Source organism: Trematomus bernacchii, unplaced genomic scaffold (genome assembly GCF_902827165.1).
Source record: "Trematomus bernacchii unplaced genomic scaffold, fTreBer1.1, whole genome shotgun sequence".
NCBI lineage: Eukaryota > Metazoa > Chordata > Actinopteri > Perciformes > Nototheniidae > Trematomus > Trematomus bernacchii.
The window spans coordinates 57501-80000 of record NW_022987674.1 but is presented as its reverse complement, the minus strand read 5'-3'; the positions used below and the strand labels follow the sequence as shown (position 1 = coordinate 80000).

The following is a 22500-nucleotide window of genomic DNA, read 5'->3' as shown; positions in this document are numbered from 1 at the left end:
TGTACACTTCCTGCTAAAGTGATCAGAGTACACACGCCATGTCACGTAGTAAGAGTACTGCCACACTTTAAAGTACTTTAATGTTACTTAAGTATGTGTATAATCAGGAAAGTATTTGAAGTATGCTGCAGGTCGGAGAGTACACACTCACACACGAAGGGTTAAATCCTGTTGGAAGTGTCTGTTTGTTTTGGGGCAGTATTTTCAATGTGACATGATGGGCCCCCCCCCCCACGGGATGTAAACGCCCTGCTCACGTTTAAAAACTTTAAAAAAGTTCCTGTAGAGACTGACAGCTCTGCTCTGCTGCTCACTGAGATCAGTTGTAAAGTAGAGACACTACACACTGATATACACCTGAACATCAGCAGGAGAGGACTCTTTAAAGTAGAGACACTACACACTGATATACACCTGAACATCAGCAGGAGAGGACTCTTTAAAGTAGAGACACTACATACTGATATACACCTGAACATCATCAGGAGAGGACTCTTTAAAGTAGAGACACTACATACTGATATACACCTGAACATCAGCAGGAGAGGACTCTTTAAAGTAGAGACACTACATACTGATATACACCTGAACATCAGCAGGAGAGGACTCTTTAAAGTAGAGACACTACATACTGATATACACCTGAACATCAGCAGGAGAGGACTCTTTAAAGTAGAGACCCTACATACTGATATACACCTGAACATCAGCAGGAGAGGACTCTTTAAAAGTAGAGACAACTACATACTGATATACACCTGAACATCAGCAGGAGAGGACTCTTTAAAGTAGAGACACTACATACTGATGTACACCTGAACATCAGCAGGAGAGGACTCTTTAAAGTAGAGACACTACATACTGATATACACCTGAACATCAGCAGGAGAGGACTCTTTAAAGTAGAGACACTACATACTGATATACACCTGAACATCAGCAGGAGAGGACTCTTTAAAGTAGAGACACTACATACTGATATACACCTGAACATCAGCAGGAGAGGACTCTTTAAAGTAGAGACACTACATACTGATATACACCTGAACATCAGCAGGAGAGGACTCTTTAAAGTAGAGACACTACATACTGATATACACCTGAACATCAGCAGGAGAGGACTCTTTAAAGTAGAGACACTACATACTGATATACACCTGAACATCAGCAGGAGAGGACTCTTTAAAGTAGAGACACTACATACTGATAATACACCTGAACATCAGCAGGAGAGGACTCTTTAAAAGTAGAGACACTACATACTGATATACACCTGAACATCAGCAGGAGAGGACTCTTTAAAGTAGAGACACTACATACTGATATACACCTGAACATCAGCAGGAGAGGACTCTTTAAAGTAGAGACACTATATACTGATATACACCTGAACATCAGCAGGAGAGGACTCTTTAAAGTAGAGACACTACATACTGATATACACCTGAACATCAGCAGGAGAGGACTCTTTAAAGTAGAGACCCTACATACTGATATACACCTGAACATCAGCAGGAGAGGACTCTTTAAAGTAGAGACACTACATACTGATATACACCTGAACATCAGCAGGAGAGGACTCTTTAAAGTAGAGACACTACATACTGATGTACACCTGAACATCAGCAGGAGAGGACTCTTTAAAGTAGAGACACTACATACTGATGTACACCTGAACATCAGCAGGAGAGGACTCTTTAAAGTAGAGACACTACATACTGATATACACCTGAACATCAGCAGGAGAGGACTCTTTAAAGTAGAGACACTACATACTGATATACACCCGAACATGAGCAGGAGAGGACTCTTTAAAGTAGAGACACTACATACTGATATACACCTGAACATCAGCAGGAGAGGACTCTTTAAAGTAGAGACACTACATACTGATATACACCCGAACATGAGCAGGAGAGGACTCTTTAAAGTAGAGACACTACATACTGATATACACCTGAACATCAGCAGGAGAGGACTCTTTAAAGTAGAGACACTACATACTGATATACACCTGAACATCAGCAGGAGAGGACTCTTTAAAGCAGAACAGCTGACAGGGTCTGATTGAAGCTAACAATGCTACATGTTTTATGCTCTCTCTTTATTGACACCTGGTTGTTTGCGCGGCGTGTTTTCAGAGACAGATTTATTGCAGCGTCAGCATCAGGTGGTGACAGGAGACATTCCTCTGGCCCCCGATTACCCAGAAGTCTGTGCAGCAGCAGAACGAAATGCACAGAACATTCTTTAGCCGTGCAGAAAAGCAGAAACCTGTCAGATGTTGTGAAAGTGTTATCAGCTCAAAGCACAATGGCTAATCAGCCTGAGGGGGGGGGGGGGTTATTATCTGCTGCTGTCGTTGAGCGTCTCTCTCAGAAAGTAATCTCTGAGTCGTTTCACATCCTCGCTTCTCTCCCAGCGGCCCGGCCAGCATTCCTCACATTCTTTCACAGGGGGATTCTGGGAGTTGGAGTTTAGACGTCTGCTCTGGAACTACGACGCATTCTTCAGAGTTTCCCCTGTCAGCTGTTCTGCTCCAAAGCGGAATAAACAGGCGGATAGTTTAAGGACTTCTGGTTTTATTATCATGGTGAGGATCAGGCTTTAAATCAGTTTGATGTTCTGAGCAAGTACATTCACTCAAGAAGTATACTCAAGTACACATTTGCTGTACTTTATTTCCCTAGCTTTAGTCACAAAACTAAAAGTCATAGAGGATTAAGTACTTTTAATACTTTAAGGACACTTTTCTGTTTATACACACAGACTCTAAAAGGTTTCAGGTGTATATCAGTATGTAGTGTCTCTACTTTAAAGAGTCCTCTCCTGCTGATGTTCAGGTGTATATCAGCATGTAGTGTCTCTACTTTAAAGAGTCCTCTCCTGCTGATGTTCAGGTGTATATCAGTGTGTAGTGTCTCTACTTTAAAGAGTCCTCTCCTGCTGATGTTCAGGTGTATATCAGCATGTAGTGTCTCTACTTTAAAGAGTCCTCTCCTGCTGATGTTCAGGTGTATATCAGTATGTAGAGTCTCTACTTTAAAGAGTCCTCTCCTGCTGATGTTCAGGTGCATATCAGTATGTAGTGTCTCTACTTTAAAGAGTCCTCTCCTGCTGATGTTCAGGTGTATATCAGTATGTAGTGTCTCTACTTTAAAGAGTCCTCTCCTGCTGATGTTCAGGTGTATATCAGTATGTAGTGTCTCTACTTTAAAGAGTCCTCTCCTGCTGATGTTCAGGTGTATATCAGTATGTAGTGTCTCTACTTTAAAGAGTCTCTAGAATAGGGCCCCTTTAAACCCAGTGATCTGAACTCTTCTCTCCTCAGATCATCGTCACACTTCAGAACTCTTTAAACCCAAAACACAGAGAGAAGATCCGGCCAAATTAGGCAACGAGCAGCCGTCAGTCTGCAATGCAGCAGAACCTCATGTGTTCAATCAACTTTATTTATACAGCACTCACAAACCAAAATCCATACTACCCCCCCCCCCCCCCACTAAAATGTGAGTTAAAAAGTAATTAAAAAATAATAAAATCAGAATAACAAATTCATAAAAAATAATTAAAGAAAATAGGAATAGAAAATCAATTAAGAATAAATACATATATAACAAATAAATATGAACCTACAACCAAAAGCATTATCAACCCTTTCCAACTGATGGTGCGTTTAAAGGCCGTGGGTCATGCGGCCGCCGGCACATCAGCTCCGTTTTGCTCTGGCTTGTTGTCCCCTGAGGAATGATGATGATATGTGAGGCATCCGACGGGGGGGCAGACAAAGCTGCAGAACAGAGGCTGTTCCCACGTGTCTCCCCCCCCCCTCTATTAGCTCTGTTATGCAACAGGCAGCCGCCCTGCACTAAGCTGCCAAATTCAATTATTGTGCATCATTCTCCCGCTGAGGTTTTGCTTCCCCCAGTGCTTTCATTATGATGGCTCTTTTTGTCTTTTATGGGGAGGGGGAGGGGGGGGGGGGGGGGACATGCCATGATCTGGTGTCTCTCTGTGTGTTTCATGTGTTTCTCTGTGAGCGACAACATGCTGGAAGTTACTCCTCACTCTGAAGTGACTTTTATGTATTCATTCTGAAGACTGGGGGATTTAAAACATGTGGTGATCTGGTGTCTCTCTGAGCGACAACATGCTGGAAGTCACTTCTCACTCTGAAGTCCAGATTTATGATCAGGCTTCCAATATTTTAGGATGTTTTACTGGATTTGAAGCTCTTATTATTAATCACTTTGATATTTATTTGCATCGTGTTGTAGCACTTCAATGTTCTGCAGGTTACTTTTTAGTTTCATGCATTCATTCTGACGACTGGGGGGTTTAAAACATGCCATATCTTGATCTGCTGTCACTCGTATACGTGATATGTTTCCTCCGTGTTTCTTCTTCTGGAAGTCACAGACACTCTCTTTTTAAAAATCTAGTTTTCCCGAAAAATAATCTACATTTTTGGAAGTTTTCCAGCAATTGAAGCTCTTATTATGAATCGCTTTGATACTTCTTTGCACCGTGTTGAAGCCCTGTCAGTCAGGAGTCAGATCTGCACAGTGATCTTTGGTTAAAAACATGCCGCTCTAAAAGTGCACACTTCCTCACAGAAAGACTTCTGCCTTCAGTCTCATTTATTCTCACCAGCCGTTATCTCTAAGTCTATTTCCAAAGCCATCACTGACTCTCTGTTGCCGTGTTGAAGGATTCTGACATGCTTCTTTAACGGCTACACCTTTCTGTGGGAGGGTGCACGTTTACAAAAACTTCCAATTAAACAAAAACCCTGAGAGATTTCCTGCTTGTTTGGACGATGGACTGAAAACAAAGGCTCCTATGATGAATGGCTTGATATCTCTGTGCATCATGTCGTTGCTCTGCGCTCTGATCTGCAGGTTTTATGTTATCATTGCAAAGATATGACATTAAAAACCGGCCATATCTTGATCTGCTGTCACCACATCTTAGCTACCATATATTCAGGAGTCAGATGTTTGCACCAGTTACTGGATTTAAAGCTCTTCTTATGAACCGCTTTGATATATCTTCACGTCACAGCCCTTTCTGCAGCAGCCATGCTCAGGAGTCAGATCTGCAGGTTTCCTTTTTGTTTATGTGATTATTGCAAAGAATACGGGGTTAAAAACATCCCACATCCTCCCTGCTCTGGGAGTCACAGCTCCTCCCTCTGGAGAGCAGATTCCCTGTAAGATGTCCTACATGTTTGGATTTAAAGCTCTTATTATGAACCACTCAGGGGTTTAAAACATGGCATCGCTTGACCTGGTGTCCTTTGACCAGAGGCCTGTACTACGAAGCTGGATCTTCTCTTAGCTGACTTCAGGGAAAACTCGGGCTTTCCGGTCCTACGACGCTGGTTCTCTTTTTAGCGGGCTAGATCTCCATGGTAACTTATGCTGAGCGGCAAACCTCCTCGGGAGCAGGTTAGGTGGCAGGCTAAGAGATCAACTCAGTGAAAGCACCGCCTGCTGACCAATCAGAGCTCCGTGTGCGGAGTTTAAAGCGATCAAGTCATATTACAGGATAGAGGAAATACAGAAAAACTGCCGTTGCAGGAAAGACGGCCGGCCAAAATCAACTGACTGTGTGAACGTGAAAATTAATAGAATATCCCCTCCATCTTCAGAGCAATCTGACTATTATAATATTAGCGTTAAGAAAGCTTACTTAAATATCTGCCACAGCATAAGTAACCGGATCAGAGTAACATTAAGTACAGTCCGCGGCACTGTGAGTGCAGACGTCGATGTGTCCCATTATCATTCATATCATATCACATCATAATGTATCATATATCTCCTTATCTGAGTCAGCTGAGCCGTATCTGGCCGTGCAACACTCACAGTGTCACATACTGTATGCAGAAGTATTATTTTAAGCAACACATTAAGTTGACGAAACACTCGAGTCAAATGTAATGAAAGTCAGATCGTGTCTTGGACGGGGCAGTGATTTCATAAACCTGTTAATGTACGCATTCAAACACTTTTTCTGTTACCAGCTGTATTCACCTTGCAGGTGCAGCTATGTGGCTTTGATCCTGGATAAAGTGTTTAAGTCATGGATGTTTAAAGTTTAACTTCTTCATATTTGACTAATATTAAAGTTCACTTTTCATTCAGGAAGTATGACGCTGCGCTGTCAGTACGCTTGTCCATGTTTGTGATTGGTCGAATGCTCCAAATACCACCCCTTTCATGTGAACGCGCACCTAACTAGATAGGACACGGCTGGCTTGAGCGATCCACTTGATAACCAGCGTCGTAGGACAGTTTAGCGAGAGCGCGTATGTTTTGGATTGGGCCAACCGGCTAACTCAAACATATCCAGGTTAGGAAAATCCAGCTTCGTAGTACAGGCCTCTGGAGTCCTTTGGCCCTTTGGCCCTTTGCGCTTCATGTTTTTCAGATTCTTATATGAGCTTCTTGATCTGGAGGTAACCCCTCCTCCCTTTAGAGTCCAATATTCCCAAAATACTTCCTCATTTTTGATTTACTGGAATGAAAGCACTTGTTATGAATCACTTTGATGTGTCTGTGCATCGTGTTGCTGCCGTGCCATCGTCTCACATCTGCAGGTTTCTTTCTGCTTTCTGTGATTAGTGCAAAGAATACGGGTTCAAATCATGCCCTGATGTGTTGTCGTTGGGTCCTGTGTGTGTTTATGTGTGTGTGTGTGTGTGTGTGTGTGTGTCTGTGTCTGTGTGTGTCTGTGTGTGTTTGTGTCTGTGTGTGTGTGTATGTGTATGTGTGTGTCTGTGTGTGTTTGTGTCTGTGTGTGTTTCTGTGTGTGTGTGTTTCTGTGTGTGTGTGTGTTTCTGTGTGTTTCTGTGTGTGTGTGTGTGTGTGTCTGTGTGTGTTTGTGTGTGTGTTTCTGTGTGTGTGTGTGTGTGTTTCTGTGTGTGTGTGTGTTTCTGTGTTTCTGTGTGTGTTTGTGTGTGTATCTGTGTGTGTGTCTGTGTGTGTGTGTGTGTGTGTGTGTCTGTGTTTGTGTGTGTGTGTTTCTGTGTGTGTGTGTGTGTTTCTGTGTGTGTGTTTCTGTGTTTCTGTGTGTGTGTTCTGTGTTTCTGTGTGTGTGTGTTTCTGTGTTTCTGTGTGTTTGTGTGTGTGTCTGTGTGTGTGTCTGTGTGTGTGTCTGTGTGTGTTTCTGTGTGTGTTTCTGTGTGTGTGTGTCTTCCCATAATGCCGCCGCTCTGCATGTTGTGAAGAGAGCTTCCTAAACAGGACGTGCCAAACTCCGACCTCCATTGTTTCCTCACATCTGCACTCTGTAGAGACGCTGTGTGTTTCAGCAGGTCTTTCTCTGCTTGTAGTTTAGTGTAATACTCTCAAACAACAGTATTATTAAACCCTCATAAAATGTCTCTATTGTGCAATATATTGTCTAGTATTATAACAGGAGATCAGTCAGCAGCTCACATGTTTCTTGAGATGATTTATAGAAGCAGTATATCGTTTTGCACAGATTAAAAACCTCTATACAGATAACTATCTCGCGTTGTGTTTTTCTGAAGGATGAGACCAGAGTCAGCATACCGGTGAGCCGATCTCCATTTATTCACCGACATCAGATATATAACAAATCAGTCGGTATTAAATTAGTTTTCCGTCACACTTAGTCTCCTCTCCCGTGAAACACATTCACAAAAAGGTATTGAACGTTTAGTTAAACACAGAATTATTAAATACAGATCACAAGTTTAGGAGAATGTGTTTGGTTGCTTGTAAGAGGAACGAGGCTCGAGTTGAACTAGCTCGCCCCATTTGCAGTGGTTGAGAAATACATAAAAGAAAATCCTTAAAGGTAGGGTAGGTGAGAATGGAGAAACCAGCTCGAGTGCGCTAGAATCTGAAAGTATGCAGCCGAAAAAAATCTGCCCCTTCCTTCAGACTTCCTTACAGAGCCCCTCCTCCAACACACACGGACGCGCACATGACCAATGAGGGCACGAGATCAGTTTGTGCACAGATGGAAGGCTGACAGGCAGGTAGGCCATCCAGTTATAGGAGGCGTGTGGCGCAGTGGATAGAGCCTTGGTGTTGGGATCAGGTTCAAACCCCACTGCAGTCAGCATGTCGTTGTGTCCCTGAGACACTTCACCCCAAAGTGCTCCAGTGGGGGTGGACCACAGTATTGAGTATGTAATGTAATGTTATTTTAGCCGGGCCGGCTCAGATGATTGGTCGTGCTTTTTACAGCGCCACGGCTTCCACAGATGAAATGTTTTAATGTATTTATTGTCAAAGCATTTATTATTTTATTTGTTATTTGCACATTCTGACTTTAACATCTGATGCCTTTTCTTTTATTCCATTTCTTTGCTTTATTATTATTTATTTCCATCTGATATGAAGTAACTTTTACAAACAAATTTTCCCCGCGATAAATAAAGTATCCCCCCCCCCCCCCCCCGTGCAGACGGTCTAAAAGAGTCCTCAGACGGAGACGCTCTACTTTTAGAGAACTATTTCCAAAAGATTCAAACATCATGCAGTCGTCCTATCAGCTGCTGAGAGGACATTCCTCCACACACACACACACACACACACACACACACACACACACACACACACACACACACACACACACACACACACACACACACAGAATAGGGTGAGAATAGTGTGTGTGTGACATTACAGAATGTGTGTGTGTGCACAAGGGACATTACAGAATGTGTGTGTGAGGGACAGCAGGAGGTGTCTGCGTTGTGTGTGTGGGTGTGTGAGGGACATTACGGTGTGTGTGTGTGTGTGTCGTCATGTCGTGGTGTTTCCTGCTCACAGCGATCGTCATGCACGATTCAGCAGCTGGGATCATAGCAGCCTTTATTTATACAGAAGAAGAAGAAGAAACTCAATTAAGCAATGAAATCATCCTGATGCACGATACTCTCACAGACGCTGCACAATTTACATTAAATATATATTAATTTAAAGGGGACCTATCATGCAAAATGCACTTGTGTACGTCTTTTCTACATGAATATGTGTCCCCGGTGTTCCAGGGAACTCACCAAGTGTCAGAAAACACAACCCTCTCTATTTTCCTCCATACCCAAATCTCTAAAAAAGGGGCTGCAACGGATCTGATAAAAACTGATCCAGATTTGAACACTGTCCTGACGTCAGGACGGTGGCGCTACGGCTATTGGGCCAACTCCACCAATCAGGAGGAGACAGCCACGGCCATTGCCGTTCCAAAGCGCTGGAGATGCTGTAGTACATATGCCAGGCCTGTAGGTGGTGCTGTTCTCACTGAATCAGCCCAGAGCTAGAAATGGTCAAATTGAGCAAAATGAGGCATGGCTAAAATGCATGATCTGTTTGGTATTTTGAAAAACAAAAAGTATAAATATGCCTTATATAGGTATGGTCCTACACTATATTATTATAATATAGCATGATAGGTCCACTTTAAACTCAAGTAAAGGGCTTTTAGATTTAGTTTGAAGACACTCACTTAAATCAAAAGTGTGAAAGATCCCTCTTTTATTCCACAGTTAAATATAAGAGGAATATTGGAGGGCTTAATTGAGGCACAAATCCTAATCTCAATCATTTTGGTCAATACTGCGCCTTCTTACTCTCAGCGTGCGCCTTCAAAAAAACGCAGCAGGTCTTCCCAGTAAAATGTGAAAGTGATCAGAAAACAATATTTCTGTTCCTCAGAAACGGTTTAATTCCTCCAGAAATCAAACCGAGCGTCAGACGGCAGAGACAGCTTTGTTTTACGGAGCTCCGACGTCACGTTGTTGTTTACGTCATGTTGTTGTTTACGTCACGTTGTTGTTTACGTCACGTTGTTGTTTACGTCAGGAGACATCTTGTTTACGAGTGTCATGTTCTCAAGAGAATTGATATATCTTATAAACAACATCAGAGACACAGAACTCATGCTATATCTTTCTAGAGACACTCCTGATGTTTAATAAAAGTGAACCAGCTCAACACAAGATGGGTTGATTTTCAAAGGTGGGAAGTAGTGGAGTCCAAATACTTTGTTACTGTACTTAAAGATGGGGTAGGTAAGTTTGAGAAACCGGCTCGAGATACACCTTTTGTTATATTCCATGGAATGCTCTTAACATCCCGATAGCAATGAATATCTGAAGTGCTTTGACAAAAAATCCATAAATAAATATCATCTGTGGAAGCTGTAGTACTGTAAAAAGCACGACCAATCATCTGAGCCGGCCCGGCTAAAATAACTGGATGGCCTACCTGCCTGTCAGCCTTCCATCTGTGCACAAACTTATCTCGTGCCCTCATTGGTCATGTGCGCGTTAGTGTGTGTTGGAGGAGGGGCTCTGTAAGGAAGTGGCAGATTTTCTCCGGTTGTGTATTTTCAAATTCTAGCGATCTCGAGCTGGTTTCTCAAACTTACCTACCCCACCTTTAACTACATGTTTCTGGTATCAGTACTTTACTCCACTACTTATTTTTCTGACAACTTTTTACTTTCTACTTCTTACACTTTGAACACAAATACCTGTACTTTCTACTTCTTACATGTTGAACCCAAATACCTGTACTTTCTACTTCTTACATGTTGAACACAAATACCTGTACTTTCTACTTCTTACATGTTGAACCCAAATACCTGTACTTTCTACTTCTTACATGTTGAACACAAATACCTGTACTTTCTACTTCTTACATGTTGAACCCAATACCTGTACTTTTCTACTTCTTACATGTTGAACTCAAATACCTGTACTTTCTACTTCTTACATGTTGAACTCAAATACCTGTACTTTCTACTTCTTACATGTTGAACACAATACCTGTACTTTCTACTTCTTACATGTTGAACCCAAATACCTGTACTTTCTACTTCTTCTCACATGTTGAACCCAAATACCTGTACTTTCTACTTCTTACATGTTGAACCCAAATACCTGTACTTTCTACTTCTTACATGTTGAACACAAATACCTGTACTTTCTACTTCTTACATGTTGAACCCAATACCTGTACTTTCTACTTCTCACATGTTGAACCCAAATACCTGTACTTTCTACTTCTTACATGTTGAACACAAATACCTGTACTTCTACTTCTTACATGTTGAACCCAAATACCTGTACTTTCTACTTCTACATGTTGAACACAAATACCTGTACTTTCTACTTCTTACATGTTGAACACAAATACCTGTACTTTCTACTTCTTACATGTTGAACACAAATACCTGTACTTTCTACTTCTTACATGTTGAACACAAATACCTGTACTTTCTACTTCTTACATGTTGAACCCAAATACCTGTACTTTCTACTTCTTACATGTTGAACACAAATACCTGTACTTTCTACTTCTTACATGTTGAACACAAATACCTGTACTTTCTACTTCTTACATGTTGAACCCAAATACCTGTACTTTCTACTTCTTACATGTTGAACACAAATACCTGTACTTTCTACTTCTTACATGTTGAACCCAAATACCTGTACTTTCTACTTCTTACATGTTGAACCCAAATACCTGTACTTTCTACTTCTCACATTTCCCAAACAGGCTGGTTCCTTTAGTTTGAATGTGTGTTTGGTGGCGTGATCATTATTATTTAGAGTCATTGCGTGCCTATTGATTTGAACACGATCCGTGTATCCATCATTTCCTGGTCTTCTCTAAAGAAGAGGGACCAATGAAAACGTTGTCATGTTGCCGTTGTTCAGCATGGAAACATTCATTAGCTAACAATGACATTATTGTTCTATTAATATAAAGGGAGGTCAGGTACTCTTTAAAACAGCTGCTAGTTATGGGTACTTTTTACTGAAGTACATTTCAAAGCCCTCTGTACTTTGACTTGAGTAAAGAAGTTTAGTCAGTACTTCTACTTTCACCAGAGTATTTTTAAACACGAGTATCTGTACTTCTACTTGAGGAAAGGATGTGTGTACTTCTACATGAGGAAAGGATGTGTGTACTTCTACTTTAGTAAAGGATGCGTGTACTTCTACTTGAGTAAAGGATGTGTGTACTTTTACTTGAGTAAAGGATGTGTGTACTTCTACTTGAGTAAAGGATGTGTGTACTTCTACTTGAGTAAAGGATGTGTGTACTTTTACTTGAGTAAAGGATGTGTGTACTTCTACTTGAGTAAAGGATGTGTGTACTTCTACTTGAGGAAAGGATGTGTGTACTTCTACCTGAGGAAAGGATGTGTGTACTCTTCCCGTCTCTGGTGATTTGTATTCGAGTACTTCACAGTAAGGCTCCTGGAGAAACAGCTCCTTCGGTCTTGCTGTGATGTCATGCTATAATAATATTGAATTTTAAATGAGGATTGTATGTGAAGCTGCTCTGAGATTATTAATACGTTTTGTTCTTTAAAGTGTCCACATTCTCCAGGATCCAGTTTCAGTGTGAGAGGAAACGGAGAATATCTGAAAAGCCGTCAGACGGGAGTTATGCTCAGCTGCTGCAGCGCTTCCTGCACAATATATATTTAGTCAAAGACGTTTCTCTAAATCTAGAATAATCTGCGACCATCCCCACGACGTATTTACAGCTGCAGAGAGCAGGTGGGAGGATGGGCAACAAGGACACACTGGGACCATCATCATAATAATACAAATAAAACAAATGTTGAAATATAAAATATGTAATTTGAAAAGAATAAAAAGGTAATTAGTAACTAATAATAATAACATTAATAATACAAATTAAAATACAATTATGGGGCAACTTCAGCAATGAGCCAAAGAATGCTTGTTGCTGAACATCAGCAGGAGAGGACTCTTTAAAGTAGAGACACTACATACTGATATACACCTGAACATCAGCAGGAGAGGACTCTTTAAAGTAGAGACACTACATACTGATATAGACCTGAACATCAGCAGGAGAGGACTCTTTAAAGTAGAGACACTACATACTGATATACACCTGAACATCAGAGGAGAGGACTCTTTAAAGTAGAGACACTACATACTGATATACATCTGAACATCAGCAGGAGGGGACTCTTTAAAGTAGAGACACTACATACTGATATACACCTGAACATCAGCAGGAGAGGACTCTTTAAAGTAGAGACACTACATACTGATATACACCTGAACATCAGAGGAGAGGACTCTTTAAAGTAGAGACACTACATACTGATATACACCTGAACATCAGCAGGAGGGGACTCTTTAAAGTAGAGACACTACATACTGATATACACCTGAACATCAGCAGGAGAGGACTCTTTAAAGTAGAGACACTACATACTGATATACACCAGAACATCATCAGGAGAGGACTCTTTAAAGTAGAGACACTACATACTGATATACACCTGAACATCAGAGGAGAGGACTCTTTAAAGTAGAGGACACTACATACTGATATACACCTGAACATCAGCAGGAGAGGACTCTTTAAAGTAGAGACACTACATACTGACATACACCTGAACATCAGCAGGAGAGGACTCTTTAAAGTAGAGACACTACATACTGATATACACCTGAACAGCAGCAGGAGAGGACTCTTTAAAGTAGAGACACTACATACTGATATACACCTGGACATCAGCAGGAGAGGACTCTTTAAAGTAGAGACACTACATATTGATATACACCTGAACATCAGCAGGAGAGGACTCTTTAAAGTAGAGATACTCCATACTGATATACACCTGAACATCAGCAGGAGAGGACTCTTTAAAGTAGAGACACTACATACTGATATACACCTGAACATCAGCAGGAGAGGACTCTTTAAAGTAGAGACACTACATACTGATATACACCTGAACATCAGCAGGAGAGGACTCTTTAAAGTAGAGACACTACATACTGATATACACCTGAACATCAGAGGAGAGGACTCTTTAAAGTAGAGACACTACATACTGATATACACCTGAACATCAGCAGGAGGGGACTCTTTAAAGTAGAGACACTACATACTGATATACACCTGAACATCAGCAGGAGAGGACTCTTTAAAGTAGAGACACTACATACTGATATACACCTGGACATCAGCAGGAGAGGACTCTTTAAAGTAGAGACACTACATATTGATATACACCTGAACATCAGCAGGAGAGGACTCTTTAAAGTAGAGATACTCCATACTGATATACACCTGAACATCAGCAGGAGAGGACTCTTTAAAGTAGAGACACTACATACTGATATACACCTGAACATCAGCAGGAGAGGACTCTTTAAAGTAGAGACACTACATACTGATATACACCTGAACATCAGCAGGAGAGGACTCTTTAAAGTAGAGACACTACATACTGATATACACCTGAACATCAGAGGAGAGGACTCTTTAAAGTAGAGACACTACATACTGATATACACCTGAACATCAGCAGGAGGGGACTCTTTAAAGTAGAGACACTACATACTGATATACACCTGAACATCAGCAGGAGAGGACTCTTTAAAGTAGAGACACTACATACTGATATACACCTGGACATCAGCAGGAGAGGACTCTTTAAAGTAGAGACACTACATACTGATATACACCTGAACATCAGCAGGAGAGGACTCTTTAAAGTAGAGACACTACATACTGATATACACCTGAACATCAGCAGGAGAGGACTCTTTAAAGTAGAGACTCAACATACTGATATACACCAGAACATCAGCAGGAGAGGACTCTTTAAAGTAGAGACACTACATACTGATATACACCAGAACATCATCAGGAGAGGACTCTTTAAAGTAGAGACACTACATACTGATATACACCTGAACATCAGAGGAGAGGACTCTTTAAAGTAGAGACACTACATACTGATATACACCTGAACATCAGCAGGAGAGGACTCTTTAAAGTAGAGACACTACATACTGACATACACCTGAACATCAGCAGGAGAGGACTCTTTAAAGTAGAGACACTACATACTGATATACACCTGAACAGCAGCAGGAGAGGACTCTTTAAAGTAGAGACACTACATACTGATATACACCTGAACATCAGCAGGAGAGAGGACTCTTTAAAGTAGAGACACTACATACTGATATACACCTGAACATCAGCAGGAGAGGACTCTTTAAAGTAGAGACACTACATACTGATATACACCTGAACATCAGCAGGAGAGGACTCTTTAAAGTAGAGACACTACATACTGATATACACCTGAACATCAGCAGGAGAGGACTCTTTAAAGTAGAGACACTACATACTGATATACACCTGAACATCAGCAGGAGAGGACTCTTTAAAGTAGAGACACTACATACTGATATACACCAGAACATCAGCAGGAGAGGACTCTTTAAAGTAGAGACACTACATACTGATATAGACCTGAACATCAGCAGGAGAGAACTCTTTAAAGTAGAGACACTACACACTGATACAGAAGATTTGGTTTTGAAAGATAATGTTATCTGTAATACGTAAATATGTGATGTTGATATCCGGTGAGAATTCTTGGACAAAAAAGTTTTAAGCTATGTCAGTTTTTTCCAATATTGTGCGGCATATCTCCAGATTTGAGAGGCTGGAAGAACCTCTGATACTTTGAACCATCGTGTGTGTGTGGGTGGGTGGGTGGGTGGATGTGTGTGTGTGTGATGTTTGCATTAAGAAGTGAAATCCTGTTTCTGCCATCAAACTAAAGTCAAACGGCTCAGAGTTACAGAGTGCTGCAGAGGAATGTGCTGCAGGATGCCGCCTCTGCATTGTGTGCACGCCTCAATCCGGCCTCACACTCTGCATTGTGTGTGTGTGTTTCTGTGTGTGTTTCTGTGTGTGTGTGTGTGTGTTTCTGTGTGTGTGTGTGTGTGTTTTTCTGTGTGTGTGTTTCTGTGTGTGTGTGTGTGTGTGTAGCCCCCCTTTGTCCTCTCTGATTGATGTTAATCAGACGGTTACTGTATGTTCTGTCAGCAGACTCAGTGTGTGTAGATTAGGAGGAGTGTATCAGCCTGATGCTGTTAGTTCTGCACTGTAACACACACACACACACACACACACACACACACACACAGCTTCATAAATCATAATCAGTCTGTTATCAGTCCCTGTTGATCTAAACTTTAAAGAAAATAAACGTTTGTACATTTGAATGTAAATACATGTCTCAAGCTCTATTCATAATACTGACATTTTAATAACTTACAGAAAGTGCTATAATATCCTGCTTTCATGGTTCTGTAACTTTGTCTCAAAGTCCAAATATGTTGAATTATTCAGACTGTTTTCTGAAAATCTCAGGTTTTTCAGAAACATGTCAGAAACATGTCAGACATCTGAGGAAACAAATGTTTTGACTTTCTTTCGGAAAATGTCCTGATTCATGAAAATGTCAGAATGAAAAAAGTGAGATTTTGATAAATTAAGTCAGAATTTGAGATATTCAGAAAAGGTCAGAATTTTCTGAATAAAGTCAGAATACGGAGATTTTCAGCCAAAATTGAAAATGTTCAGCAAAAAGTCAAAAATAAATTGGGGGGAAAAAAAAAAATTAGGAGACAAGGTTTCAGAATTCTGAGATTTTCAGAAAAGTCAACATTTTTTAGAGAAAAAAATACAGAAATATGAGAAACATTTTTCACAGATTTATGAAAAACAAATCGGAATTTTTAGATTTTCAGAAAAAGTGACAAAATTCTGATATATTAGAAAAATGATGGATTTTGAGATTTACTGAACATTTTAGGATTTTTACAAAAAGTCCGCATTTTTAGATCTTGGGAAGAAGTCAAAATATTGAATTTGGGGGGAAATATAAATTATGCAAAATAAGTCAGAATTCTGAGATTTTCCAAAAAAATTAGGACTTGGAAAAACAATTCAGAAATATTAGAAGAACAAGAGTTATCTTTGGTTCTCTATAGATGTCATTATTTCCGACGCCCTGAATATGTATATTTAATAGGGATGCTGTGGCTCGGTGGTATAGTGCGCTGATCTCTTGTGGAGATTGACCACAGTATTGAATGTATGTAATTTTAAAGGGGACCTATCATGCAAAATGCACTTTTGTACGTCTTTTCTACATGAATATGTGTCCCCGGTGTTCCAGGGAACTCACCAAGTGTCAGAAAACACAACCCTCTCTATTTTCCTCCATACCCAAATCTCTAAAAAAGGGGCTGCAACGGATCTGATAAAAACTGATCCAGATTTGAACACTGTCCTGACGTCAGGACGGTGGCGCTACGGCTATTGGGCCAACTCCACCAATCAGGAGGAGACAGCCACGGCCATTGCCGTTCGAAAGCGCTGGAGACGCTGTAGTACATATGCCAGGCCTGTAGATGGTGCTGTTCTCACTGAATCTGCCCTTGCTAAAACAGAGCTAGAAATTGTCAAATTGAGCAAAATGAGGCATGGCTAAAATGCATGATCTGTTTGGTATTTTAAAAAAAAAAAGTATAAATATGCCTTATATAGGTATGGTCCTACACTATATTATTCAAATATAGCATGATAGGTCCACTTTAATATAATGTTATATATTTCTTTCAGGATCACGAAGCCTCTGACGTTCGCAGACTGCGTCGGGGACGAGCTGCCTCTGGGCTGGGAGGAAGTTTACGACCAGCAGGTGGGCGTTTACTACATCGACCACATCAACAGTGAGTAGATTCACTTCCTTTAAACTATTATAACTATGAACAACTATGAACTACTATGAACTACTATGAACTACTATGAACTACTATGAACTACTATGAACTACTATGAACTACTATTAGCTACTATGAACTACTATTAACTACTATTAACCCCCCACACAGATTTAAGGAAAGAAGCTGCTTTTATCCCAATGTTTCTGATATAAACTGCTGTTCTAAACAAATAGGGAATACGTCTACAATTAAATATATTAATAAGTTTACTGAGAAACCACAAAACAAATTAACAAGATTCAGATATTCATACATGTAAGAATAAAATATTGTGTGTATTATAATTGGGTATTCTCAGGGATAAAGTTATAAGTTTAATGTAAAAAAAGTTTTTTTCATGATAAACAGAGGCAGTAGAAGTACTCAGATCTTGTACTAGAGTAAAAGTAGAAGTACTCAGATCTTGTACTCTAATAAAAGTAGAAGTACTCAGATCTTGTACTTGAGTAAAAGTAGAAGTACTCAGATCTTGTACTTGAGTAAAAGTAGAAGTACTCAGATCTTGTACTTGAGTAAAAGTAGAAGTACTCAGATCTTGTACTTGAGTAAAAGTAGAAGTACTCAGATCTTGTACTTGAGTAAAAGTAGAAGTACTCAGATATGGTACTTGAGTAAAAGTAGAAGTACTCAGATCTTGTACTTGAGTAAAAGTAGAAGTACTCAGATCTTGTACTTGAGTAAAAGTAGAAGTACTCAGATCTTGTTCTTGAGTAAAAGTAGAAGTACTCAGATCTTGTACTTGAGTAAAAGTACTCAGATATTGTACTTGAGTAAAAGTAGAAGTACTCAGATCTTGTACTCTAATAAAAGTAGAAGTACTCAGATCTTGTACTTGAGTAAAAGTAGAAGTACTCAGACCTTGAGTAAAAGTAGAAGTACTCAGATCTTGTACTTGAGTAAAAGTAGAAGTACTCAGACTTGAGTAAAAGTAGAAGTACTCAGATCTTGTACTTGAGTAAAAGTAGAAGTACTCAGATCTTGTTCTTGAGTAAAAGTAGAAGTACTCAGATCTTGTACTTGAGTAAAAGTAGAAGTACTCAGATCTTGTACTTGAGTAAAAGTAGAAGTACTCAGATCTTGAGTAAAAGTAGAAATACTCAGATCTTGTACTTGAGTAAAAGTAGAAGTACTCAGATCTTGTACTTGAGTAAAAGTAGAAGTACTCAGATCTTGTACTTGAGTAAAAGTAGAAGTACTCAGATCTTGTACTTGAGTAAAAGTAGAAGTACTCAGATTGTACTTGTACTTGAGTAAAAGTAGAAGTACTCAGATCTTGTCTTGAGTAAAAGTACTCAGATTGTACTTGAGTAAAAGTAGAAGTACTCAGATCTTGTACTGAGTAAAAGTAGAAGTACTCAGATCTTGTACTTGAGTAAAAAGAAGTACTCAGATCTTGTACTTGAGTAAAAGTAGAAGTACTCAGATCTTGTACTCTAATAAAAGTAGAAGTACTCAGATCTTGTACTTGAGTAAAAGTAGAAGTACTCAGACCTTGAGTAAAAGTAGAAGTACTCAGATCTTGTACTTGAGTAAAAGTAGAAGTACTCAGACCTTGAGTAAAAGTAGAAGTACTCAGATCTTGTACTTGAGTAAAAGTAGAAGTACTCAGATCTTGTACTCTAATAAAAGTAGAAGTACTCAGATCTTGTTCTTGAGTAAAAGTAGAAGTACTCAGATCTTGTACTTGAGTAAAAGTAGAAGTACTCAGATCTTGTTCTTGAGTAAAAGTACTCAGATATTGTACTTGAGTAAAAGTAGAAGTACTCAGATCTTGTACTCTAATAAAAGTAGAAGTACTCAGATCTTGTACTTGAGTAAAAGTAGAAGTACTCAGATCTTGTACTTGAGTAAAAGTAGAAGTACTCAGATCTTGTACTTGAGTAAAAGTAGAAGTACTCAGATCTTGTTCTTGAGTAAAAGTAGAAGTACTCAGATCTTGTACTTGAGTAAAAGTACTCAGATATTGTACTTGAGTAAAAGTAGAAGTACTCAGATCTTGTACTCTAATAAAAGTAGAAGTACTCAGATCTTGTACTTGAGTAAAAGTAGAAGTACTCAGACCTTGAGTAAAAGTAGAAGTACTCAGATCTTGTACTTGAGTAAAAGTAGAAGTACTCAGACCTTGAGTAAAAGTAGAAGTACTCAGATCTTGTTCTTGAGTAAAAGTAGAAGTACTCAGATCTTGTACTTGAGTAAAAGTAGAAGTACTCAGATCTTGTACTCTAATAAAAGTAGAAGTACTCAGATCTTGTTCTTGAGTAAAAGTAGAAGTACTCAGATCTTGTTCTTGAGTAAAAGTACTCAGATCTTGTACTTGAGTAAAAGTAGAAGTACTCAGATCTTGTTCTTGAGTAAAAGTACTCAGATATTGTACTTGAGTAAAAGTAGAAGTACTCAGATCTTGTACTCTAATAAAAGTAGAAGTACTCAGATCTTGTACTTGAGTAAAAGTACTCAGATATTGTACTTGAGTAAAAGTAGAAGTACTCAGATCTTGTACTCTAATAAAAGTAGAAGTACTCAGATCTTGTACTTGAGTAAAAGTAGAAGTACTCAGACCTTGAGTAAAAGTAGAAGTACTCAGATCTTGTACTTGAGTAAAAGTAGAAGTACTCAGACCTTGAGTAAAAGTAGAAGTACTCAGATCTTGTACTTGAGTAAAAGTAGAAGTACTCAGATCTTGTACTCTAATAAAAGTAGAAGTACTCAGATCTTGTTCTTGAGTAAAAGTAGAAGTACTCAGATCTTGTACTTGAGTAAAAGTAGAAGTACCAGAGTGTAGGAATACTCTGTTACAGTAAAAGTCCTGCATTCAAAATGTTCCTCAAGTGAAAGTATAAAAGTATTCTCATCAAAATATAGTGAAAGTAGCGACAGTAAAAGTAGTGATTGTGCAGATTGGTCCATTTCAGAATAATATATATGATATGTTTTATAATGATTGATCATGAAAGTGTTCTCAAAGCTGGTAAAGGTGCAGCTAGTTTGAATGACTTTGTGTACTGCAGGGTAGCTTGTGGATCCACAGGTCCTGCTCATTCATCTTATGTATAATTATGAGTGTTTCATGATATAATCTGCTCTCTGTTTCTGATCTCCATGCTTGTTTTTATCCCCTCTCCCCTCAGAGCTGACACAGATCGAGAACCCGCGGACGCAGTGGCGGCAGGAGCAGGAGCGCATGCTGAAGGAGTATCTGGTCGTGGCTCAGGAGGCGCTGGAGGCCAAGAAGGAAATGTTCCTGATCAAGCAGCAGAGACTGGAGCTGCTGCAGCAGGAGATGCTGCTCTTCAGCCAGATCAGCGAGGACTCCAGCTCCCTGCACAGCGGTGAGGAACAAGAATATATATCATACTTTACTGCAGGGGGGGCCAAACTGTTTTCACTGAGGGCCACATACAGAAAAACATACACAGGGCTGGGCAGTGAGGTATACTGCTTCATAGGTTAAGATATCATTCATCAAAATCAATCAAATGGGTCAATTATGCTTTCTATTTGAATATGATTTAAAGGTCTCCTATTATACAAAAGTCACTTTCTGATGTCTTCTCTACATCACCATGTGTCCCCGGTGTGTCAGGAGACTCACTAAGTGATGTCTTCTCTACATCACCATGTGTCCCCGGTGTGTCAGGAGACTCTCAAAGTGATGTCTTCTCTACATCACCATGTGTCCCCGGTGTGTCAGGAGACTCACTAAGTGATGTCTTCTCTACATCACCATGTGTCCCCGGTGTGTCAGGAGACTCTCAAAGTGATGTCTTCTCTACATCACTATGTGTCCCCGGTGTGTCAGGAGACTCACTAAGTGATGTCTTCTCTACATCACTATGTGTCCCCGGTGTGTCAGGAGACTCTCAAAGTGATGTCTTCTCTACATCACCATGTGTCCCTGGTGTGTCAGGAGACTCTCAAAGTGATGTCTTCTCTACATCACTATGTGTCCCTGGTGTGTCAGGAGACTCTCAAAGTGATGTCTTCTCTACATCACTATGTGTCCCCGGTGTGTCAGGAGACTCTCAAAGTGATGTCTTCTCTACATCACTATGTGTCCCCGGTGTGTCAGGAGACTCTCAAAGTGATGTCTTCTCTACATCACCATGTGTCCCCGGTGTGTCAGGAGACTCTCAAAGTGATGTCTTCTCTACATCACCATGTGTCCCCGGTGTGTCCCCGGTGTGTCCCCCGTGTGTCCCCGGTGTGTCCCCGGTGTGTCCCCGGTGTGTCAGGAGACTCACAAAGTGAGGTCTTCTCTACATCACTATGTGTCCCCAGTGTGTCCCCGGTGTGTCAGGAGACTCACAAAGTGTCAGGAAACCCCTCTCTCTTTTCCTCCGTACCCACATCTCTAAAAACGGGGGATCAACGGAGCTGATCCAGATTTGCTGCGTCATGACGACGTTACTCAAATGTGGGCGGGCTTTACACCCACGGGCCAATCAGAAACGTTGCTGTCAGAAACAATGAGACGTGTTCTGGACGTAATATGGTCTGTGTTTACATTAGCATGCTAACACTCAGAGCTAACCTGTACTGGAGAGAGCATGTGTGAAGAAGCAGGAAATCAAAAGGAAGTCACCTTGTGGTAAACCTGAGAGAGAGAAAGAGTTTGAGCTCCATACTGTTTCAGAGAGAATTCTTCATGTGGTTTGGAACATGATATGGAGTTTAATCACGGCAGCATTTAGCTGAGAATCTGCATTAGCTCCGCCCCCTCTTGAGACACTTTGAGCTACACGTGCTGTATGAAAAGTGCTATAAATAAAGCTTTATTATATTTACAAGTACAGTTGAAATGATGACACGTGAAATAATAATGAATTTTAGTTAACGGTAATCATCTTTTACCC

At 40.3% G+C, this 22500-nt stretch overlaps 1 protein-coding gene across 1 annotated transcript in view; it reads left to right on the top strand.

Moving 5' to 3' along the window:
* Positions 1-22500, top strand: part of wwc3 (WWC family member 3) — a 54296-nt gene that overhangs the window by 3947 nt on the left and 27849 nt on the right. Inside the window, exons 2-3 of the mRNA XM_034136179.1 lie at positions 17484-17593; positions 20776-20976. Of these exons, the coding sequence (XP_033992070.1) occupies positions 17484-17593; positions 20776-20976 (311 nt within the window). The remainder of the gene's footprint in view (positions 1-17483; positions 17594-20775; positions 20977-22500) is intronic.